The 19,681-nt window shown below is 39.9% G+C and overlaps 1 protein-coding gene and 1 long non-coding RNA gene across 4 annotated transcripts; one reads left to right on the top strand and one right to left on the bottom strand.

Annotated features, from left to right (window-relative positions):
- Nucleotides 1–59: 59 nt before the first annotated feature.
- On the bottom strand, nt 60–4,017 carry snapc5 (small nuclear RNA activating complex, polypeptide 5). Of its 3 annotated transcripts, none has more exons than XM_053623050.1 (4): nt 3,894–4,017; nt 2,694–2,809; nt 1,426–1,500; nt 60–1,238 (listed from the first exon to the last, which is right to left on the bottom strand). In XM_053623050.1, exons 2-4 carry the CDS (start codon nt 2,781–2,783, stop codon nt 1,065–1,067), a joined length of 339 nt encoding a protein of 112 aa, XP_053479025.1. In that variant the 5' UTR covers nt 2,784–2,809; nt 3,894–4,017; the 3' UTR covers nt 60–1,064. The 3 variants fall into 3 exon arrangements, with proteins under 3 accessions (XP_053479025.1, XP_053479024.1, XP_053479023.1); XM_053623049.1 differs by lacking the exon at nt 3,894–4,017 and adding an exon at nt 3,473–3,703 and having other exon boundaries at nt 2,694–2,821; XM_053623048.1 differs by lacking the exon at nt 3,894–4,017 and adding an exon at nt 3,473–3,699.
- A 12,067-nt stretch (nt 4,018–16,084) lies between these two features.
- LOC128606709 (uncharacterized) lies at nt 16,085–19,196 on the top strand. The gene is made up of 3 exons (XR_008385726.1): nt 16,085–16,103; nt 18,630–18,727; nt 18,845–19,196. It is a non-coding gene; the product is annotated as an uncharacterized LOC128606709 (long non-coding RNA).
- Nucleotides 19,197–19,681: the final 485 nt, after the last annotated feature.

The following is a 19,681-nucleotide window of genomic DNA, read 5'->3' on the forward strand; positions in this document are numbered from 1 at the left end:
CTCAATTTGTATACTAAAATGTTATAAATAAGGAATAACACAGAACAGGGTATACTGAACAGCATGTCCCAAAGTGTTTTATTCCTCTTATACCACAGCAATTCACCTAACAAATCGTCATACATTTTGTTTATGTTGCGGTAGGTCAACAGGGTCTGGTTGAAAGGTACATCATGCTATCTGACTGAAGAAAAATGTTATGGGTCATGTCTTAAGTGCATATGTTTAGGCCTCTTGTGTATTTTTATTACTGTTCCATACTATTCAACCGCAATAGCCCACATCTTTGCTGTAATATGCAATTGTGATACCTTTATCCTTTGCACAAACACGATACAATCACCAATCATATATCAACTCAATTATTCATTCAATATTGGTTATTATTTCAAATCAACAACCCAGCAAAAAAAAAAAAAAAAGAAAAAAAAAAGAAAAAGAAAATAAAATAAACCAGGCAGGGATTCCAACCTCTGTATTGTGCTTAAGTAATTTAAACCACTGTACTAAACATATACAATATTCTTCATGGAGTACAAAAAGACATCACTGTACAGTACTGGCTCATCAAGAGATGACCCATGCACATGCATTACATACACACATGCATTCACTCTGTCTCTCAAACTACATTTAAAAAGTGTCTCTGACAACTCTCAAATTAAATACAAATACTATGAAGTCAACATAGATTTACATAAGTACATTCAACCTGGATGTACAGTCATCTGAAACACTGGCTACAGGTCATTTTTCCAACAGAATGAATGAAATACAATAAACTAGCAGGCTTACATTTACAAAAGTGACAACAGTGTAGGCTTAGCCTCGTATACAGTACCAAAAGGATGTCTGAGCTTCTATGCTTGCTAGTTGCTACACACCATTTTGTGGTTTGATCTCAAGTTGTCGTTTACCTATAGTTAATAAATTATAGCATTGTCTTTCGACAAAAAGAGAAATGGAAACAACCTATTAACACGTATCTTGTGGCATGCCATTTTGCTCATTACACACCTAACTGATAGTCATTGACAGTTCATTTGTGCTAACTGAATGTGAACTCAGTAGTCGTCATCTTCTTCCTCTTCCTCCTCAAGCACCATGTCAAGATCATCCTCTTCATCATCATCATCATCTTCCTCCTCTTCCTCTTCCTCCATTTCATAGTCAGTGGGAGCACCTAGAATTAGCTTAGTCTGATTGATCTCACTCTCATTGTCTGGGTTGACCTCAGCCTGCATGGAAATAGTTCAAATACAGAAGTAGTTTTCCATTAGAACTAGTTATTTATGCCGTATTTAATTCAGTAAACAGCTGGAGATGCTACACTCAAAGAGAAAACATTCCACATTTCCAAACTACAAAATCAAATAGCACTAACATTTTAATCTACTGAGCTACTTTTTTTTTATGATTGCTTACCTCAGGAGGAACAGGATCGGTTGGGTTCTCCTCAGACTGAGCGTCGATCATGGACTTCAGGGCTCCCTCTTCAAACTAGTGAAAACAAGCAATTACACAGTGAATGCTCTGTAAAAGAATATCATATAGTAGGTGCATTCAACTTAATTTACATACAACTAAAATTGTAAAATGTCCAGTTACATAAAATTCCTTGCTTACACAAAAGGTCTGGATAAGTGAGTAACATGACTGCATGGTGAGTCAAATAAGACCATACAATATGATCTGGTTCCTTTTCACAGAAATGGTTCATCATAGGATAAAAATGATCAGTCAAAATAACTTTTTATTGATGTGCAGCAAGCCTTCCCTCTAAGACAGGGGTGATAAACATAAGGCCGGTGAGCCAAATGCACCCTGATAGAGAACCTATAATGCTAATTATAAGTAATTCTTCATTAGCAAGAACATTTAGAGGTTTCTCAGCAAACTTTTTATTTTTGCAATTATATGCATCTTTTAAATAAATGCTGATAAATGAACACATTTAAAGTTGATGTGTTTTTGGTCTATTAACCAAACCACTGGTCTAAAGCGGCGGTCACACTAGACTTTCAGCACGCGAGATTTCTTTGGAGACCGCTGCGTTTATGGGTGGCAACCGGATATGATCTCACATGCCACTGTTCAAATAGATCATCTATTCCTGTACACAGTGACACCAAAATACAGGCAAATTCTCTTTTGATGATTTTATGTTCTTTTTAGTCATGTTGTACGCAACGGCATAAAATGGGATGGTGCGATACTGCTAAAATTGGTGCATTTACTGAAGAGGTCACACCGTGATGTGTCGATCTTCGATTGGTCACATGTCTTCACGTTATACGAATTCTTCGCATGAAGCTTGCATTTCCGGTCTTCAGCATTCGCATGCTTGTGAATGGAAGTCAATGGAAATTTCGCATGACATTCGACTAAGACTTGATTAAGCGTACTTACCTCAAACAAGTTTGGCACCCCTTCTCTAAGGGGACAAGTGGAACCAAATCATGCACGTAAAATGTCTACATTTTATATTGGTCACACTTGTTGCTATGATTACATCAAGTATCCTTAGAGTGTTAGACAACTGATGACATTGACCACATCCCAATATAAAGAATGAATGCACACTTGCCATCCAATCAGAAACGAATATGCTGTCAACATGGACTAATCTTTTTAAAATCAATGTCACTTTGAGAGATAAAATGTAGAGGTAAATGCATGCGACTAAACTTTACCTTTAGCCTGTTAAGCTGATCTTGCAGCATGACTTTGATCTTCAGAAGAGTCTCCTCTTCTTTCTTGAGCTCCTGCAAGCGACTCAGCATGATGGAGGAGTGGATTTATAGCATTCCTGCATATCAGACTACAATAAGCACAAGACTACACATTTACTGTGATAAAATAACTGATTTAATGAGAGCACATGGGGGGGATGCAGCATAATATCTGATTGGATTAACATTATCTTAGTGATTAATGGTTTACAAAAAAAAAAAGGATATCTGAAATGACTGGGGATCTGGGCTTGATGGACATTAAGAGAAAATGAAGATGCTATCAGTGACGTGTGACATCTTCGTTAAAAAAAAAAAAGCTATATGTAGTATATATCTAGTGAGACAGGATAATAATGCAGTCCCCAGTGTGTTCCTGCAATGCTTGTGTGAGTTATGCAGTTACCAGCAGCTGTTAATTCATCACGAACACACCGAAAAATATATTTAAATTCCTCTCAGTATCATCTTCCAGTTTTAGCTCGGTGTATCTGAATGTTTGCGAAACTCATGAGACCAACCTGTATCAGCTGACAAACTCAAGCTGAAGGCTAACCAGCGTGTTAACAACCAACGGTAATCAAAGGAAACCCCCTGCTAGCTGCAGGCTAACTGACATTTAGCACGCTAGCTAACATTTAAACAACCTAACAAAACAGAGACAAGCTATAAACACTGACTGGCTCTCTAATGCGAGATATTTAAGGTCTAACGTGTCACATATGCCTGAGGACACTTACTCTATGTTATTTCAGCGTGTAGAACAGGCATAATGATGAGAAGATGCTCTGGGTTTGCCCATGTACTCTTTCGCGAGAACAGTCACGTGCAACGTTCTACCACGGGCACGCGCGCAGCGTTAACGCTAGATAGCAGGCCCGTTTCAGAATGACGTCAGAAAACTTCCGCCTTTCCGCAAAGCAGTGTATACGTACTTCCGTTTTACCTTACGTTGCCATAGTACCACGGGTGCCCCAACTAAGATTCCATTTGCTGTTAAAATGAAACATTCTTGAGGGAGAGCGATCTTAAATAAAATTCAACAATGTATATATGCATCATATCCTACGAGATGAAGGAGACAAAAGCACAAGCGCCAATTAGGCTTAGAGCTGTTAAAGGAAAATAATAATAATAATAATAATAATGAAACACACTTACTTTTTGTTGTAATTGGGCAAAATCCCGTTGTAGCTCCTATCTCAGCATCACCATCAGTGTGTCATTCACTATATGTTCGATGGTGACCGGGAGCAGCTCTTTGGCTGTGGCCTCCATGTTTCCTGGGTGTAGTTTCCGGCTTGGTGCTGCTCGTTCCCAGAAGACACTTCACCCAAGATAGGAGATACACTGAGATTTTGCTCGATTGCAACAAAAAGTGAGTGTTTCTTTATTATTTATTTAATTAATAAATTCATTTTTTGGTTTAAACCAGCTAAGATCCTAAGATAAGCTAAGGTAATACGTTACTGACTTTTTTTTTTAAAAAAAAAAAAATTTTTTAAATCTAACAATACACAATCTATAGATAACATCAGTGATATGGAATCACAATTGCAAGAGTATTACAGTAAATTAATCAAGAATAAGGACTTAAAGACTTTCTATTTGCAGAAGAGAACGCTAACAACTACCTTTATCCTAACTCCTCTGCTAACGTAAACTGGGCTGAGTTGAGCTGAATCTTATTTAACAGTGAAATTTCTTTTTCACTGTAATCCTTTGTTCAAACACACACACATTATATATATATAATTTCACTGTAACTTTGGCAAAATGTAGAGGATTGCAGTTCAAGGCAAATTCTAACATAAAATGCAAAATGTTATGTAGTTGTTATGCCCTGATTTTTTTTTCTAGTATTTTGATTGTATACAGCATGTACTGCAAAGCAAATTACGTGATATGAGTTGAAAGAAAAGCGACATAAATCGAACCCCTACATAAATCGAACCTCGGACATCGAACCTCGGGGTTCGAGTCCCGCCAGGGTAATGCGTGTGCGGAGTTTGCATGTTCTCCCAGTGCTGCGGGGGTTTCCTCCGGGTACTCCGGTTTCCTCCCCCAGTCCAAAGACATGCATGGTAGGCTGATTGGCGTGTCTAAAGTGTCCGTAGTGTATGAATCGGTGTATGAGTGTGTATGTGAGTGTGCCCTGCAATGGACTGGCACCCTGTCCAAGGTGTACCCCGCCTTGTGCCCGATGCTTCCTGGGATAGGCTCCAGGTTCCCCAGCGACCCTGAAAAAGGAGTAAGCGGTTGAAGATGGATGGATGGATGGATAATACCTTTGCATTTTTTAAAATAGAAATCTAGAATTTGATGTAAAAGGTGTCCTTTTCATGATAAATAATTCAGGAACCAATTCCGGGAACATTGGGTGTGAGGTGGGAGTACATTCTGTATGGGGCACCATGCACACACGTTCACACCTTAGGGCAATTTATCTTAGGCAGTCCACCTACTGGTATGTTTGTAATCTTTTGAAGTGAGCCTGCACATTTAATTTAGAATTTTCATTCATTCATTTCATCATAGGAAAATAGTCAAGGATGGGGTGCTGTGATGTGTCCCAATGTGAAGTGTTTTATTCCTCTTGTACCACAGCAATTTGCCAACATTGTTTTTATTTATTGAAGAGTAGCACATTATCATTTATAGTTACATTTACTGTTGTGGGATGTCTAAAAAAAGAAAAAAGTCTGCCCAGTTCTGGAACAAGAGCCTTTGGACAGATGAGACCAAGATTAACCAGAATGATGTTAAGAGAAGAGTATAGAGAAGGAAAGGATGGGTGCATGATACCACATCATCAGTCAAACATGGTGGAGGAAGTGTTATGGCATGAGCATGTATGGCTGCCAATGGAACTGGGTCACTGGTGTTTATTGATGATGTGCCTGCTGATAGAAGTAGCAGGATAAATTCTGAAGTGTATAGAGCTATACTTTCTTCTCAGATTCAGTCAAATGCTGCAAAACTGGTAGGACGGAGCTTCACATTACAGATAATGACCCAAAACATACGGAGAAAGCAACCCAAGAGCTTCTTGAGGCAAAGAAATGGTATTTTCTTAAATGGCTGAGTCAGTTACTTGACCTCAACCCAATTGAGCATGCTTACTGCATGCCAATTGAGCATCACTTACTGAAGACAAAACTGAAGGCAGAAAGACCCACAAACAAGCAGTAACTGAGTAACAGTGACTGGCTGCAGTAAAGGCCTGGCAAAGCATTTCAAGGGAGGCAACTTAACATTTGGTGATGTCCATGGGTTCCAGACTTCAGGTAGGCATCGACTGCAAAGGATTTGCTTCCAAGTATTAACATTATGTTTGTTTGTCCAATTACTTTTGAGCCTTTAAAAATGGAGGGACTCTAAAAAATGGCTGTAATTCCTAAACAGTTAATGCAATATTTTTTTGTTAAACCCCTTGAATTAAAGATGAAAGTCTACACTTCAATTACTTCAATCATCTTTTGTTTCATTCTAAATTCATTGTGGTGGTGTACAGTGTAAAATTATGAAAATTATGTCACTGTCCAAATACTTATGGACCTGACTGTAGGTTACCCATTACACTGTGGCATTCCTTAAAGCCACAGAGAAGGGAATAAGAGCAAAATAAGAATAGCCTGCCTGCCAATTCCCTCCCTCTCCACCTGTCTGTACTTTCCTCACCAGCATATGGAGATGTTTGAACTAGCAGGTGTCAGTTCTATAACTTCAGGGAGCCAAATCTGTTACTAATGTAGTCCATGTTGTAAGTGGCCTGTCTGAAACATAAACCAGTTCGCTGTCTGCAAAGGCATGCTAGGGAAGGTGAATTGTTTACATTTATTTATTTTAGACATTAAAACTAGTGTGTTAAGTTGTTCCTTTAACTGTATATGAATGAAGCCGTTTTTAAACATGTGCTCTTCAGAAGGACCATTAGAGGGCATTGCATACAAATTTACAGACTCCTGTTTTTTCCCCCTTGTAAACCTGGCAAAATTTTTAAAACAGTAGCTAAAAAAAGAAATGTGTTGAAGGAATTATATATGTAAACTTGGAATTTATTTATATTAAAAATGCATGTTTTGTATTAAAGGCATGTTTTGTATGAAAAGGCTCATATACTCAGGCCATACTTACAATGTGCTTGAGATGTCATGCTATTCGCTGTCTCTACTCTTGGAGACAACCTCCTCCAGTTGCTTTCCTGTACTCACTGAGGATGCATGGGATCAGTCCACAAATGGATGGCTACCCTAGGCCCTTGTCCACAGCAACACACAAGGATAGGTCAAAATTAAGAAAATAGTTTATTTTGACAAAAAGCAAAAATACTTTGCAGATGGAACTCATTGATGTGAACCAGATCTAAAAGAGTCTTACAGAAATGTATGGGAGTGCCCATTAGGGTTCTTTTATAGGATTCTTTGACTAAACCCATCCAGATGTGTGCATTGATAATCACTTCTCATAAGCTGGACTGGAGGCCACAAGTAGGGGGATATACCCACCTTCTATCCAGACAGTCTCTGATATTCCATTTTGGAGGTGTAGTTGAGATGTCTGATCAATATTTGAAGTGGAAAGATATCTTGGATGAAGAGTTGAATCTTGATAAAGGTGTTAGATGAGGGGAAATCATCATCAGGAAAAAAAAAACATTAGCATTTGTATTTTTATGAGCTTACTTATATATATATATATATTTTCTTGCTTTACTGTAGATTTATGTCTGATTCCACTTTATAGTAAATACCTAAATGACACCTCTCCATTATTTTCTCTCTCATTTATCTTTGCTTGTTAACTGAACATGCTACTTAATAGCAGTGGAGGCTTGTCCATAGGAGCAGGTGAGGCAGAGCCCATACATATATATCAGCAATTCAACAAATGTTAATCCTCATAAAGGCATCATTCACAACCCTGTACATTTTACTGAAATACCTCTTTTGAATGACCAACCATTTTAAAACAATAAAAAAAGAAGCCCATTGGGGCAGCAATCACTCTACCCCATGTTTGCTTTATGAACATTTTATTTATGAGTGGGGAAACAGGACAGTTAATGTTATTATTTCTGTTCCTCTTGTACAATGTGAACATAGTGACGAGAATCACACCTGCTGCCTCAAACACAGTTGAATTTCTTTCAATAAACATGTTTGAGTAAGCCATCAATATAAACACTGCCTATAGTTTTCAGTCCCATCCCTGATTAGAAAGGATGTGATTAGCAAGTTTAATCTACACTGTTATCTAGACCAGTTAACATGCAACCAGAAATTATCCTAATTGCAGCAATTCCTTAAAAAAATAGAAATGATTTCAATAAAGTTGTGATCAGAAAATTTGTGTATTTGAAATATTGGCAAGCTAAATGTTTTCATATGAACGTCTTTATAAGCTTTTACGAGCCTATGATGTTATTAATGTCATTCTGCACCACCAAAATCACTCCTGCATAATAGGGAACTTACTGCAAATGCACCTGTGTACTGTTTCTCATCTCTTATCACACCTTACAATCTATTAAGATTATCACTTGGTATATTTAGTAGTGCAAAATTAATCCGGTGTCAGCAGCTTGTATGTGGTAGTAGTCTCAGTGCAGTTTGCTAAGCTGTTTTAGGGAAAGAGAAGGTTGCTGATGGACTCAGGTGAGGTCATTGGGTTTAAGTCTTGGTGGCCTTGAGATCTAGCAAGGGGCTTGAATGACGCCTGCATGAGATGAGGGGAATACTTTGATAATACTAACCTGGCCAACTTCCCCCACTTCCAGTGTCAGGCTCTTCACTCCCCTGATCCAAGCCCCACTGAGGGATTAGTGTGAATGTGCATGTGTGTGTGCCAGAGCGGTCAGAGATGCAACCGGAGCTCTCCATGGAGGCAGGGGGAGCCCACGCGGACACTGTGAGGTCAGGGAGCAGTTAGTGCAGGACCTGAGCTCCATATCTACAGCTGCCACTTTCCAAGTGGGGGTCAGTGCCTAAAACTGTGGATCCTATATTGTGTTTGAGTTTGTGCTCCTTGTGGAGGATTTAACACATAATCTGGCACAGGGGACTCAAGTGCCACAGATATTAATCTCTGTCCCCACGGAGCCCCCAGTTGCCTTCTCCCTGTCATCACAGGGGCCCGAGTGGTGCCGGACTGCATTTTCTCACAGTCGGAGCTCTTTTCGAGCTAGCTGAGAAACTTCAGCAGCTGAGACTCAGCTACTGCAGCCTCTGGGCTGTGGGCCCTGGACCGTTTGAAGGTACTTTATTCGTGAGGAATGCAGAGCAGGGGCGTGGGGATGGAGGGGCCTCACGAAAGGGAGAAAGAAGAGGAGGATAAGGGGAGGGGAGACAGGAGACGCAGTGAGCCTGCAAGATTGACCTTTGGCCAGTAAAGTCAGGAAGTTATGACTCAATTTTCACTGAGAAAGGATGAGGGACAAGCAAACGGAGAATGGCAAGAAACATATAGATGCCATGACACAAAGGGAAAGAATTCACAAAAGAATGAGAAGGAGGAATGGGTGGGAGATTAAAAACTGATGGAAAACAGAACACTTTGGAGTGGCTACTAATAAGTGTCCCCAACTGCTTCTACACTTTGGCATGGGAAAACAGTCTTGTAGAGTCTTGTTCGGTTTAGCTCAACACCACCAAGATTTTTAAAATGTGGGCTACCATGATATGTAGCAGCTTTGTTTTACCATGCTCACCCTTTCTGGCTACACTTAAAGGACGTTGCTTCATAGTGGTTTTGAAAGAGACTTTAGTGATCAGTAATTCAAATGAACACAGCAACTATGTGACTATTGCTATCAGGATGTTACTCCTTGATGGTGGGAAGATCCCTGTGCTTCAAGGAACAGGAAAAGTGTGTGTGCAGAATCTCTGGAGCCTTGCCTCAACTTTTCCTGTTCATTCTACTTGCCAACATGTAGAAGGCACGTGCAGCCTATGCACACATTTGATATGACAGGAGTGCACACGTATACAATAAAGTATGCTTATTTATGCACGTACGCATCCCATGAACTACAGATTCCTCTTTGCCAACACAGGCTTAAATAGTTTTAATAGATGCCCTTCCACATGTGCTCCAGACATGCATATGTAATTTAAATACATATTTTTAAAGAACATGAGGTCCCGTTCATGTTACATATGAAGTGTGAAAGTGTGTGAAACATCTGCATGTATTTCCAATTCTCCACACCCTGTTCTTTGTACAAATCCTCTCTTTTTTTGGCAGTGCCATTTAGGCCTTTTCCAAATGCCTGTGCACAGCTAGACTGGGAAGGTGTTTACTCCGGCACTGTTCAAATAGAGGCATCAGAGGGGAAGAACGCTGGAGTCTGGGTGTGCAGAGAGGTCAAATGGATCAAGACCTTCATGCACACTCGGATTTTCACAGCAAATGAATCGCCTGGTTTGATTCTCCACAGACTGTGATTATGACATCAAAAGAGATGATTAATAAGAGAGTCCAAGCATCATTGTACCGGTCACAGGAAGCCGGCATGGTCAGTGAAGCGGTGGCTGTCTGTCATCACTGACTCGCTGAGGCCTGGATCTTCACTGTCAATCTCAATGAACAAGGAGAAGCTGCAGAGACACAAGGCCTTACTTCAAAGACTATACAGAAGTAGCCTCACATGAAATGTCTTATTTTCCATAAGCCTCCCTTAGATGCCTTATTTTCCATCCATCCATCCATCCATCCATCCATTTTCTGTACTGCTTGTCCTACACAGGTTCACAGGGAGCCTGGAGCCTATCCCAGGGGACTCAGGGCACAAGGCAGGGGACTCAGGGCACCTAACGCAGGGCACAATTGTGCACACACTTGCACACCCATTCACACACTATGGATTATTTAGAGATACCAATTAGCTTACAACGCATGTCTTTGGACTGGAGTAGGAAAACAGAATACCCAGAGGAAACCTCTGAAGCACGGGGAGAACATTCAAACTCTCGCACACAGGGTGGAGGCGATGCCTTTTTAAAAGTTTTAATAGTATATATATTCTGTGTAGGCACACGGAGAAGCACACGCTCCATAGAATATCAGAAGTACTGCTGTACAGAAGCTCTAAGCCCTAATAATATAACTCAGGGTACAACAAACTGTTACACAGTGCAAACTAGAGAAGAAAGGAGGAGAACACTAATCAAAGTGGAGCATGCTCCCTAAAAAGATGAGCATGGTCACATTCCGGTGGTGTGGCCCTCGGCACAGTAACCACAGTAAAAAGGCCTGTTGATTTAGCCTGGGGAGGGAATGGAGTGAGAGTCCTTATATTTCAGTTCTGGAATGACTCTGATCGCAGCATGCGGTTTCAGTGCATGTTTTTCAACTGCTCTTGATATGTGGGCAGAGAGAGAGTGAGAGAGAGAGTCTCCATGTCCCTTTCCAGCTCATGTAATGGTGCTTTGTCACAGCTGAAACTTTTAAGCTAATTGACCACCCATATACATGCATTCCGGCTCCTCCAGGCTTGTCTCAGGGGAGCAGTGAGGGGAAAGAAGGGGAGCTGGAGTGGTTCTCAGGCTGATTTCTGGCCCTGTTGTGATTATTACATACTCAGGCCCTGCTTCACCCCTCCCTTTCCCAAAGGTTTATATGACCCATACCAGTTCACCTTTGCTGGCACTTTATGATAGACAGGCTGCTAGTGTCAGGGTTGTATGGCAAACAGCACAAATATTTTTTTACACATTTTTATTTCCCCCTCACTGTCTAAAACTCTCCAATCCCTCTTTTCTCCATCTCTCTAACATGGCTGAGAGGTATGCTGAAATAATTTTGGAGGGGAAAACTATTAAGTCTGATTTTGTTGAATTATAGAAGGAGAGTGTGATGGGACTATAAAGCATACAATTCACCTGGACAAATTAAGACTTTTTCACAAGTGTCAAGTGTCAGAAGGTAAACAGATATAATGTTTGATGTTAGGTTTCCTTACAGCAGATGGAATGAATAGTCTCTATAAAGAGCTTCACTTGTAGCCCTAGATTTTAACATCAACAAGTTAGAGGAAAAACCCAAACTGTAAAGTTAGCAGGAACTATTTAGAATAATGTGATTACCCCAACATTAGATCTAAAAAAAATAAATAAATAAACCAACATGACAAAAATGACTTCCAAAGTGTACATTTCATTATCGAAGACGAATCATTTTAGAACCTGTTAAACATGTCACTGAATGTTCTGAGAATGTTATCAGTTTACTGACATATTCTTGCAGTGAGCTAAAAACAAGTGTTGTATTAAAGTGCACCTATTAGGGTTTTTCAAATATTACCTTTCATGTAGTGTGTTATGTAGCTTTGTGAATGTAAAAAGTCTGCAAAGTTTCAAAAATCAGAGGGCAAACGGAGTTATAGATTCCCAAAAAAAGGAACCGATTCTGAACAGCTGAACTGAGTCGTTAGTAATTCCAGACTTACTTCCTACACAAACCTATGTAGGTTTGTAACAAAAAGCCCTGCCTCTGGTCTTCATCAGCTGCTCACTGACCGACGGAGCTGAAACTCGTTATGGTAGTGGGCGTTTCCTTTTTCGACAGACGCTGACAGCAGTAGACCAACCACAACAGACTGGGACATCTGACCAATCAGAGCAGAGTATGCTCTCTGAAAGGAGGAGTTTAGAAGGAATAATTTAGAATGCATCATTGAACGAGTCATTTGTGACACTGGGGGAAAAAAAGGTACTGCTGTAATTTAAATTATGAGCACATTAAAGTGTTTTTTCGACCTTGGATGTATGTAAATCTATTGTATGAGAACTTTAAAACAAAATTAGGCATATTTCAAAAGCATAATAGGTGCGCTTTAATGGTTTATTTCACAGTCACCTTAATAACATTATAGAAACATTTGTATTAATGCTCTGACAAATATAAATGTTGCAGAAATGTGGTGCAAACATTATATCAAAACATTCTCAGAGCACTCAGAAAACTTTACAGAATATTCTTGTAAAAGTTCCATGAACCATAACATTGAGAAAATGTTCTGCTAACCTATAATTGACATAGTGGCCAACCTGTGCATTTAGTAAATTTGGACTGGTTCAGAGCTGGAGGCCAAGAAACAACATAGAAAATGGGCCAGGGCGCTATCATTTAATCAAATATTTACTGAGAGAAGAGTGAACCATTCCATACATTCCACATACGTAGACTGCTGGACAGGTATCTCACTCCCTTTTCCTTTTTCCTTCTCTTTCCCTCTCTCTGAATCCCCCTTATTTATTAAATCTCCTTCAACCATGGCTTCTCTCCCCTATCTAATTGTAACCCCCCCCCCCCCCCCCACCCCCACCACCAAACCCACCCACCCACACATACACAATAAAACCCTGGCTGACTTTTAACATTTTAGTACATTCCAGCTCTGAGAGTCAAGCGTATATTGATGAAAACTACAGCCGTGTCATAAAATGGTGAAACTCAGAATCCAGTGCTGACTTTAGCACCAGAGGGACAAATAAGTAGTGGACACAGTAATGTATATTCTGTAGTGCAGAGTGATTTTTAAATGAATGGACCTTATTAAAGAAGCATGCTGATGGTAAATAAGTATGCACCCCCACCATCAATCCACACACACACACACACACACACACAGTGTTGGTAAAGCAGAAATGTGGGTCATCTCGGAATGATATCAACAGCGGGCAGCATGGGGATTGTGACTGTGCAGCTGGGGGCTTAAAGTTTGCCTTGGGTGTAGGGGGAATGTGTGAACACAGTGACAAAACCTTACATTTACAGGCACTTCCACACCGAGGTCTAGCACCCACAACCTAAGTGCAAGCTGCAGCTTTGTGTGAACACTGCAGCCTCACAGCAGCAACCTTTGATCGGCATGACGTACCGTCAGCCCCCGATCTGCAGGAACATCGCACATCTTGTCTGATATTCTGCGTGTACAAACTGAGAAATTCCATACATGCAAAGACCCGACCCATGAGAAATGGTAACCTGGAAAAATTTCTGTGCGCTTGGCCATGTTTGCCAGGGTTGCTGGCACGTGTGGTGCCACGACTCCATTTCTGAACGGAGCTCGGTTTGGAGTCTGCAGGAATCTAGGCCAGATTATTACATTACTGCTAAGCCTGCAGGGCTGGGGAGCTGATTTAAAGCTGACCTTTCACGGGCCTGTGACAGGGCACTCTCCATTTCTCGCTAAAGCTGCTGCCAAGGTTTCAGGGACTGTTTGTCATCCACCGGCCTGCTGACTCCATCAAATCAGGCCACGACATGGAAACTTAAGGCCTGGCTAAAGCAAAACAAGTTGGGGCGCAAGCTGTGGGTTTCTGTGATGAGGAAAAAGAGATTATCACATTATGGATCAGCAATAGATCAATCACAGAGCCAATGGATGTTAAATTTGATTTGGTGCCAGCCACAAGTGCAGCTGTTTAGTGAAATAAATATATGTTCTTTTTAAAATTCATGAGTGCACTTTCAAATTTAGCTCTGTGTTTTCTAGCAGTGTGGAAAAGCTCATTCAAGTCTGTAGCCCATTGAAAAAGCTCAGTGGCTGATGTCATTCCACTGTTTCCTGTCATTTCCTTGCCTGGGCTTAGTGCCACCAAATACTGCTCTCCTGAACCATGTTAAAGTTAAATGAAGGAACTGAGTCTTTTTTCACTTCATTTCTAGCGCTCATTAAACAGCAGTTCATTCATCTGCTTTCACTAGTTTAACTTGAATGGTATCAGCTGACAACAGATCGTGTTTATATTAGCTGCAAATTATACATAGTTCATAATATATTGTACATGTGTTGTACCTCTGTCTAGAGTCTAGACTTTAGCTCACTCCACCTGGATCTTGTAGGACATGCAGTTTTGTTTAACCTAAAATATGATAAATGAAATTCTTGTGCATTGATGGAAAATAATTTTATATTTGGACATTAGAAAATCATTCAAACTAATATCACTGCCTCAACAAACATGGACATGGGTGTGTTTCTAGACCATCAAGGCTTGTTCTGTTTGTTCTCATTTTAGCTCATCCAAACTGCATTGTTGCATTTACTGGAAGAATTTTTTGTGGTCCTCTCTATTTTGTAACATGGCCTGATGACTTTTTTAAACAATGCCTTTTGCAATAGCTCTTTGTGTCTTCCTGCTTTGTAACTGACCGCATGCCCTATAGAGTGTTCTCATTGCTGTTGTTGTAGTCAGAATAGTGGTGCAAAGTCATGAGAGTTATTTCTTTCTCTCTCTCTCTTTTTTTTTTGTGCAGGCATAGACTGCCAGAAAAGATGGCTCGAGATTTAACAAGAATGCTTTCAAGATCTTTAACAACTCCTGTGTATGTGTTTGACATGCTGTTATCAGCCAGATCACAATCACATAAATCATGGAGTATGGCTTCCAGTTCTGTCATGCCTGGAGGTGTACAGGCTTCAAGGAGAAAAGGCAGATTATTTACACACACACACGCATGAAAATTGGGATGCAAGAAGGTTACAGCCTTCTTCCCAGTGACCTGATCTAATTTCTCAAAAGTGCCTTTGGTAATGGTACTTCTCTGTGTGTTATAATTAATTCTTATAATGTTATTCTGCATGCTAGCGTAAAGCATTTGTGTTTAACCTACAAAGAGGTGCTACAGTTAGTATGCTCATTATTTGCAGAGAGGTTTATTATATTTGCTAGTTCCTCTGTGAGAGCATAGCGAATGGGTGTTACAGTAAATACGGCTGTGCAATTCAACTTTGTATAAAAGCAGGCAGCTCTGGAAAACATCCATGGGCACCGAGGCCTCCATAGTGTCCCTGCCAGAGGAAGTGTTGCAAACGGACTGTGTTGCTAGGTGACAGGGAGTGGGCAGAATTGTGGGTAATGAGTGAGTTGCTAATGGTGGTTTGGGGAGGGCAGTTTGTAGAAAGCCATGTGCTCAGTGTTCCAGGACCTGATGAAAATGGACAGGCTGGCCTGGGACTGCCACCTGCTCACAGCAATCAGCAGAAGCACTCGGTCCAGCCACTCGGTCCAATTAAGAGCCCCTGTACGCCCCTCTCCAACTCCATCCGGCCATTAATAATACTCATGCTAGGATGATAGTGCTGCCGCTCTTCTCCCCAGAGCTTGTGTTGGAGGCAGGCTGCTGTGGAGCTGCTCAGAGGGTCTGGCCTCTGGGTGGATAATCAGCTTAAATACAGGTTTATTTCCTGCCCTGTGCACACAGAATGCATTCCTTTATCTGTATTTCCAATCTCCTTGGACTTATGATGATGTGCCTGTCAGAAATGTTGTCACCTTTACTTAAAGCACAAGGCCCTGGGGCCTCCTTCTCTTTGGCGGAGGAGATCACGGTCGGTTTTGGACACGAACTCATTTTTGCAAGGTCTGGTTCAATGCAAATTTGCCACCTACTTATCATCAGCTTTTGAAACATAAAATGCAAGAAATTACCCATAGTGTTCCTGTCTATGAAAGTTAATGCGCATTAAAATAACAAACAAAACTGCTAACATTCGATCACTGAATACCACTCAATGCAAGACACCTTTAACAAAAATAGAATCACCATCGTGGTTTTATTGCCATAACCCAGGAGGCAGTAGAGTTCAACATGTCAAAACTGAGGAGTGTAAAATAAGCTGCTCATGACATTGTGAAATGAGCTCATTACAAGTGCCGGATTAAGTAATTGGTGTGTTCCAGCAGAGAGCACTGAAGCTGGAGGAATTTCCTCCTTGTTCTGAGGTGTTGTTTTTGGAGGTAGGTAATAGCTGTCACATGAAATATCCTTTTTCCTCTTGCCTACTACTCCAGTCCTGCTCCAGGTCCTGGGACTGGCTTCAGGTTTGGACTATGTCAGTTTTGGAACCAAGCAGCTTATTTATGTAGCATAAAAGTAGGACTGCATCAAAGTATGACACACTACCTCATGTCCTTGTAGTTTCATTACAAGGTAATGGCAAATAATGATTGTTGCCTCTGTCCTCTTACTTTAGTAAATTATAATAAATACAGTTTTGTTGTATTTAGGGTGCTGAGTTAATGTATGCTGCTTTTCTAATACAAATAAAAACTGTATGGGTTGCTGCAGAGGCAGTCATTAAGGAGTGTAGGCTATTTAAAAGGCTTTAATGTTCTAATTAAAGACTAGTGTTAAAGGATTCAGAACTAGTCTTCTAAATAGTCAAATGACTTCTGTGTTTTGTACTCTGCCTTCTAATGAAGTCCTTGATGAATCAGTTTTGAATTGAAATCTCCTTACAGTGCTGCAAAATCCAGCTTTGTCTGCCCAAATGCCAAAACACAGGCCAAGCTTATTAGGTTGGTACACCATCTTTGCCAAATTGCCCTTATTACTTTTCTTACTTGCCAGGAATTTTAAGCCAGGTAACCACAACACAAAATAAATTTGGTGCAAAAGTGTCCAAATTAGGAGTTGTCATATATTCTAGAGAAGGTGCACAATTTGTACAACTTGTTTTGAAGCAATATAGTTGACTGTTCAAAACATAATAAAACATAAAAAAAAGTGCCTAAACTAAGTTGTAGTATAATTGGGTGCATAACATTGTCAACCTCATAGAATAGATGAGAATATAGAATATGATGACATGTGATTAGCAGAAAAATTAAGATTATGCTTGTAGTAAATTTTTATTTAATGCTTAGCCACTGTCGAATATTTATTGTATATGGACCCCCCCCCATTTCTCTGTCAGTATAAATGATTGATAATTGTAAGTATTAACAAATCCATTACATTTTCATTAAAATGGCAGTATTTAAGGAACGGGTTTAAGGAGGCTTTATCTTTAAAATTATAGACTGGTGTTTAAAGATTCAGAGCTAGTTTTCTGAATAGCCAAAAAATTGTGTTTTGTACTCATCCTTCTAAAGATCAGGTTTGAATTGAAATAAAACTCCTTTCCCTGCTGAAAAATCCAGCTTTAACTCCCAAAACACAGGCTGAGCAAACCAACTTGCATTAGTAGCAGTAAGTCACAAACAGGATTGTTATGACATGCCATAAAATACATTATACAATGATTTCTGCTCCAATTAAAATCAGATTGCACATTCTAGGGTTCAGTAATGCTCCCATTTAATGCTAAGAAAAACAGGATAAAAGACTTTACAAAGTAGCATATATTACAATTAAATTAGTATTACAAGTAAAGTAGTATTAAAGTAAACATGACCAAAAAAAACAAAACAGAAAAAAAACAACAGATACCAGGTTTTTTTTTTATACCTCAATATGACCAGTAGATGGCGATCATTGTCAAATGGGCTTTGGCCTTTGGTTTCAAGCGCCAACTGATTTACTGCCAGGTAATGCTGGAGTATTTATTTAAGCAAGACATTGGCAGGCACAGGGCAAAGACCAGCAAATAGTGTGAAAAACACAGGGAGCATGTAAACAGATTTGTGAGTGACTTTCAGCATTGCTGTGGTCTGTAGGCTTACATGCTTATCGAATTGCATTTTGCACCAAAGAGCAAGTATGCATAAGATTTAAAACAGTTATGGACAGACTACTTTAAGCACTTATTGTCATTATTTGTATATCCATTATAATTTGGAAGAATGTGGAGGCCCATTATACTTCCAAGTGCTACTAACATGCTATGTAATGGGGTAAAATTCTCACATATAATACCAAAACATGATTTGTCTCAGTGTACAAAACCTCTCAGTGTTTGGACTGTCTAAAATTTTTATATATTTTGAGCACATGAGAAGAGGTCTTTTTTCCTTCTTTTTTTTTTTTTAAAAGCAACTCAGTAGCAAATATTTTACACTCGTGTTCACTTGTTCCCTCTCTGTGCTTTAGTATATGAACTTGTAATGTGGTCATGTTAATATGCACATAATGATCCTTGTATAATTTCATTGTGTGCTTTCTTAGAAATGACTGATGGAATTGAAGTGCACTGGATCGTCTCACGAATGTCCTGAATGTTTGCAATTGTTTTCAGCTGAGACTTATGCTGTTTATGACTTATGGTGAGTGTTCTCTACAGTGACTGGTTTGGGACAAAGGCACGCACTGGCTGATTGAGTTACACTTTCAACACTGTTCTTGTATGGAGCCTAAAACATTGCCCGAATTGTGTTTTCAAGTATTGAGACAAGATGATGGATGAGGGAACATGGAGCTGTTTTTGATCTGGAATAATACTGAATGAACACAATCACATTTTAATGTTCAGTCATTCAATTAATCATCAGGTTAAGTTAAGAAATCATTTAAGAACTGCTCTGGTCATTTTTAGTTTTTTGTTTGTATGTTGTTTGTTATGTTTAGTATGTATGTTGTTTGTTTTCTTGATAATACAGTAATACCATTAGACAGCCACAATAGCTCTAGTCAGTACTATGTATGGCATAGTCTAAGTTTATCATTTTTCTGTAGCATGCTGCATATAATGTATGCTTTCTGTGCTCTTTGTTGACAAACTGAAGGATACGTCTTGGGGCCAAAACATTCCTTCAACAGTTTGAGAATAGAACTTTTAACAACAGATATGCTTCTTGGTGCTCTTTCAATGACCATCTTTTAAGCCTGGCGTTTTACAGATGAATTGGTGGTGTAGGTTGTCTCTGTCCCAATCAGTGTGGAGAAGAAAGGTGTGGGGAATCAGTGTAAAAAGAGAACGAGCAAGAATGAAGAAGGGTCCTCAGACTGCCCTAAGCCTGGCAGGGTCTCTACCACTGGGTCAAATTGCCAGAGATGCTCTCTCATGCACACATACACACACACGCATGCACGCACATGCACACACACACACACACACACACACACACACACACAGGCACCTCAATATCCTTCTGTCTCTCACTCCGTGGGGCCGCTCTCAGTCTGGATGAAATTTCAGCAGGGTATGAGGGAATGGTTCACAGAGTTTAGCACCTTTTTTAACATAGGCAAAATAAATGACTTCTCCTAATGCTCTAATT

Source organism: Ictalurus furcatus, chromosome 4 (genome assembly GCF_023375685.1).
Source record: "Ictalurus furcatus strain D&B chromosome 4, Billie_1.0, whole genome shotgun sequence".
In the NCBI taxonomy this organism is placed as follows: domain Eukaryota; kingdom Metazoa; phylum Chordata; class Actinopteri; order Siluriformes; family Ictaluridae; genus Ictalurus; species Ictalurus furcatus.

Excerpts from the sequence above, each read along its gene's own strand:
- snapc5 (XM_053623050.1), bottom strand. The coding sequence starts at position 2,783 with ATGCTGAGTCGCTTGCAGGAGCTCAAGAAAGAAGAGGAGACTCTTCTG. Across the intron at positions 1,501-2,693 it reads ATCAGCTTAACAGGCTAAAG|TTTGAAGAGGGAGCCCTGAA; the intron begins GTAAAGTTTAGT and ends TGTTTTCACTAG. Across the intron at positions 1,239-1,425 it reads CCGATCCTGTTCCTCCTGAG|GCTGAGGTCAACCCAGACAA; the intron begins GTAAGCAATCAT and ends ATTTCCATGCAG.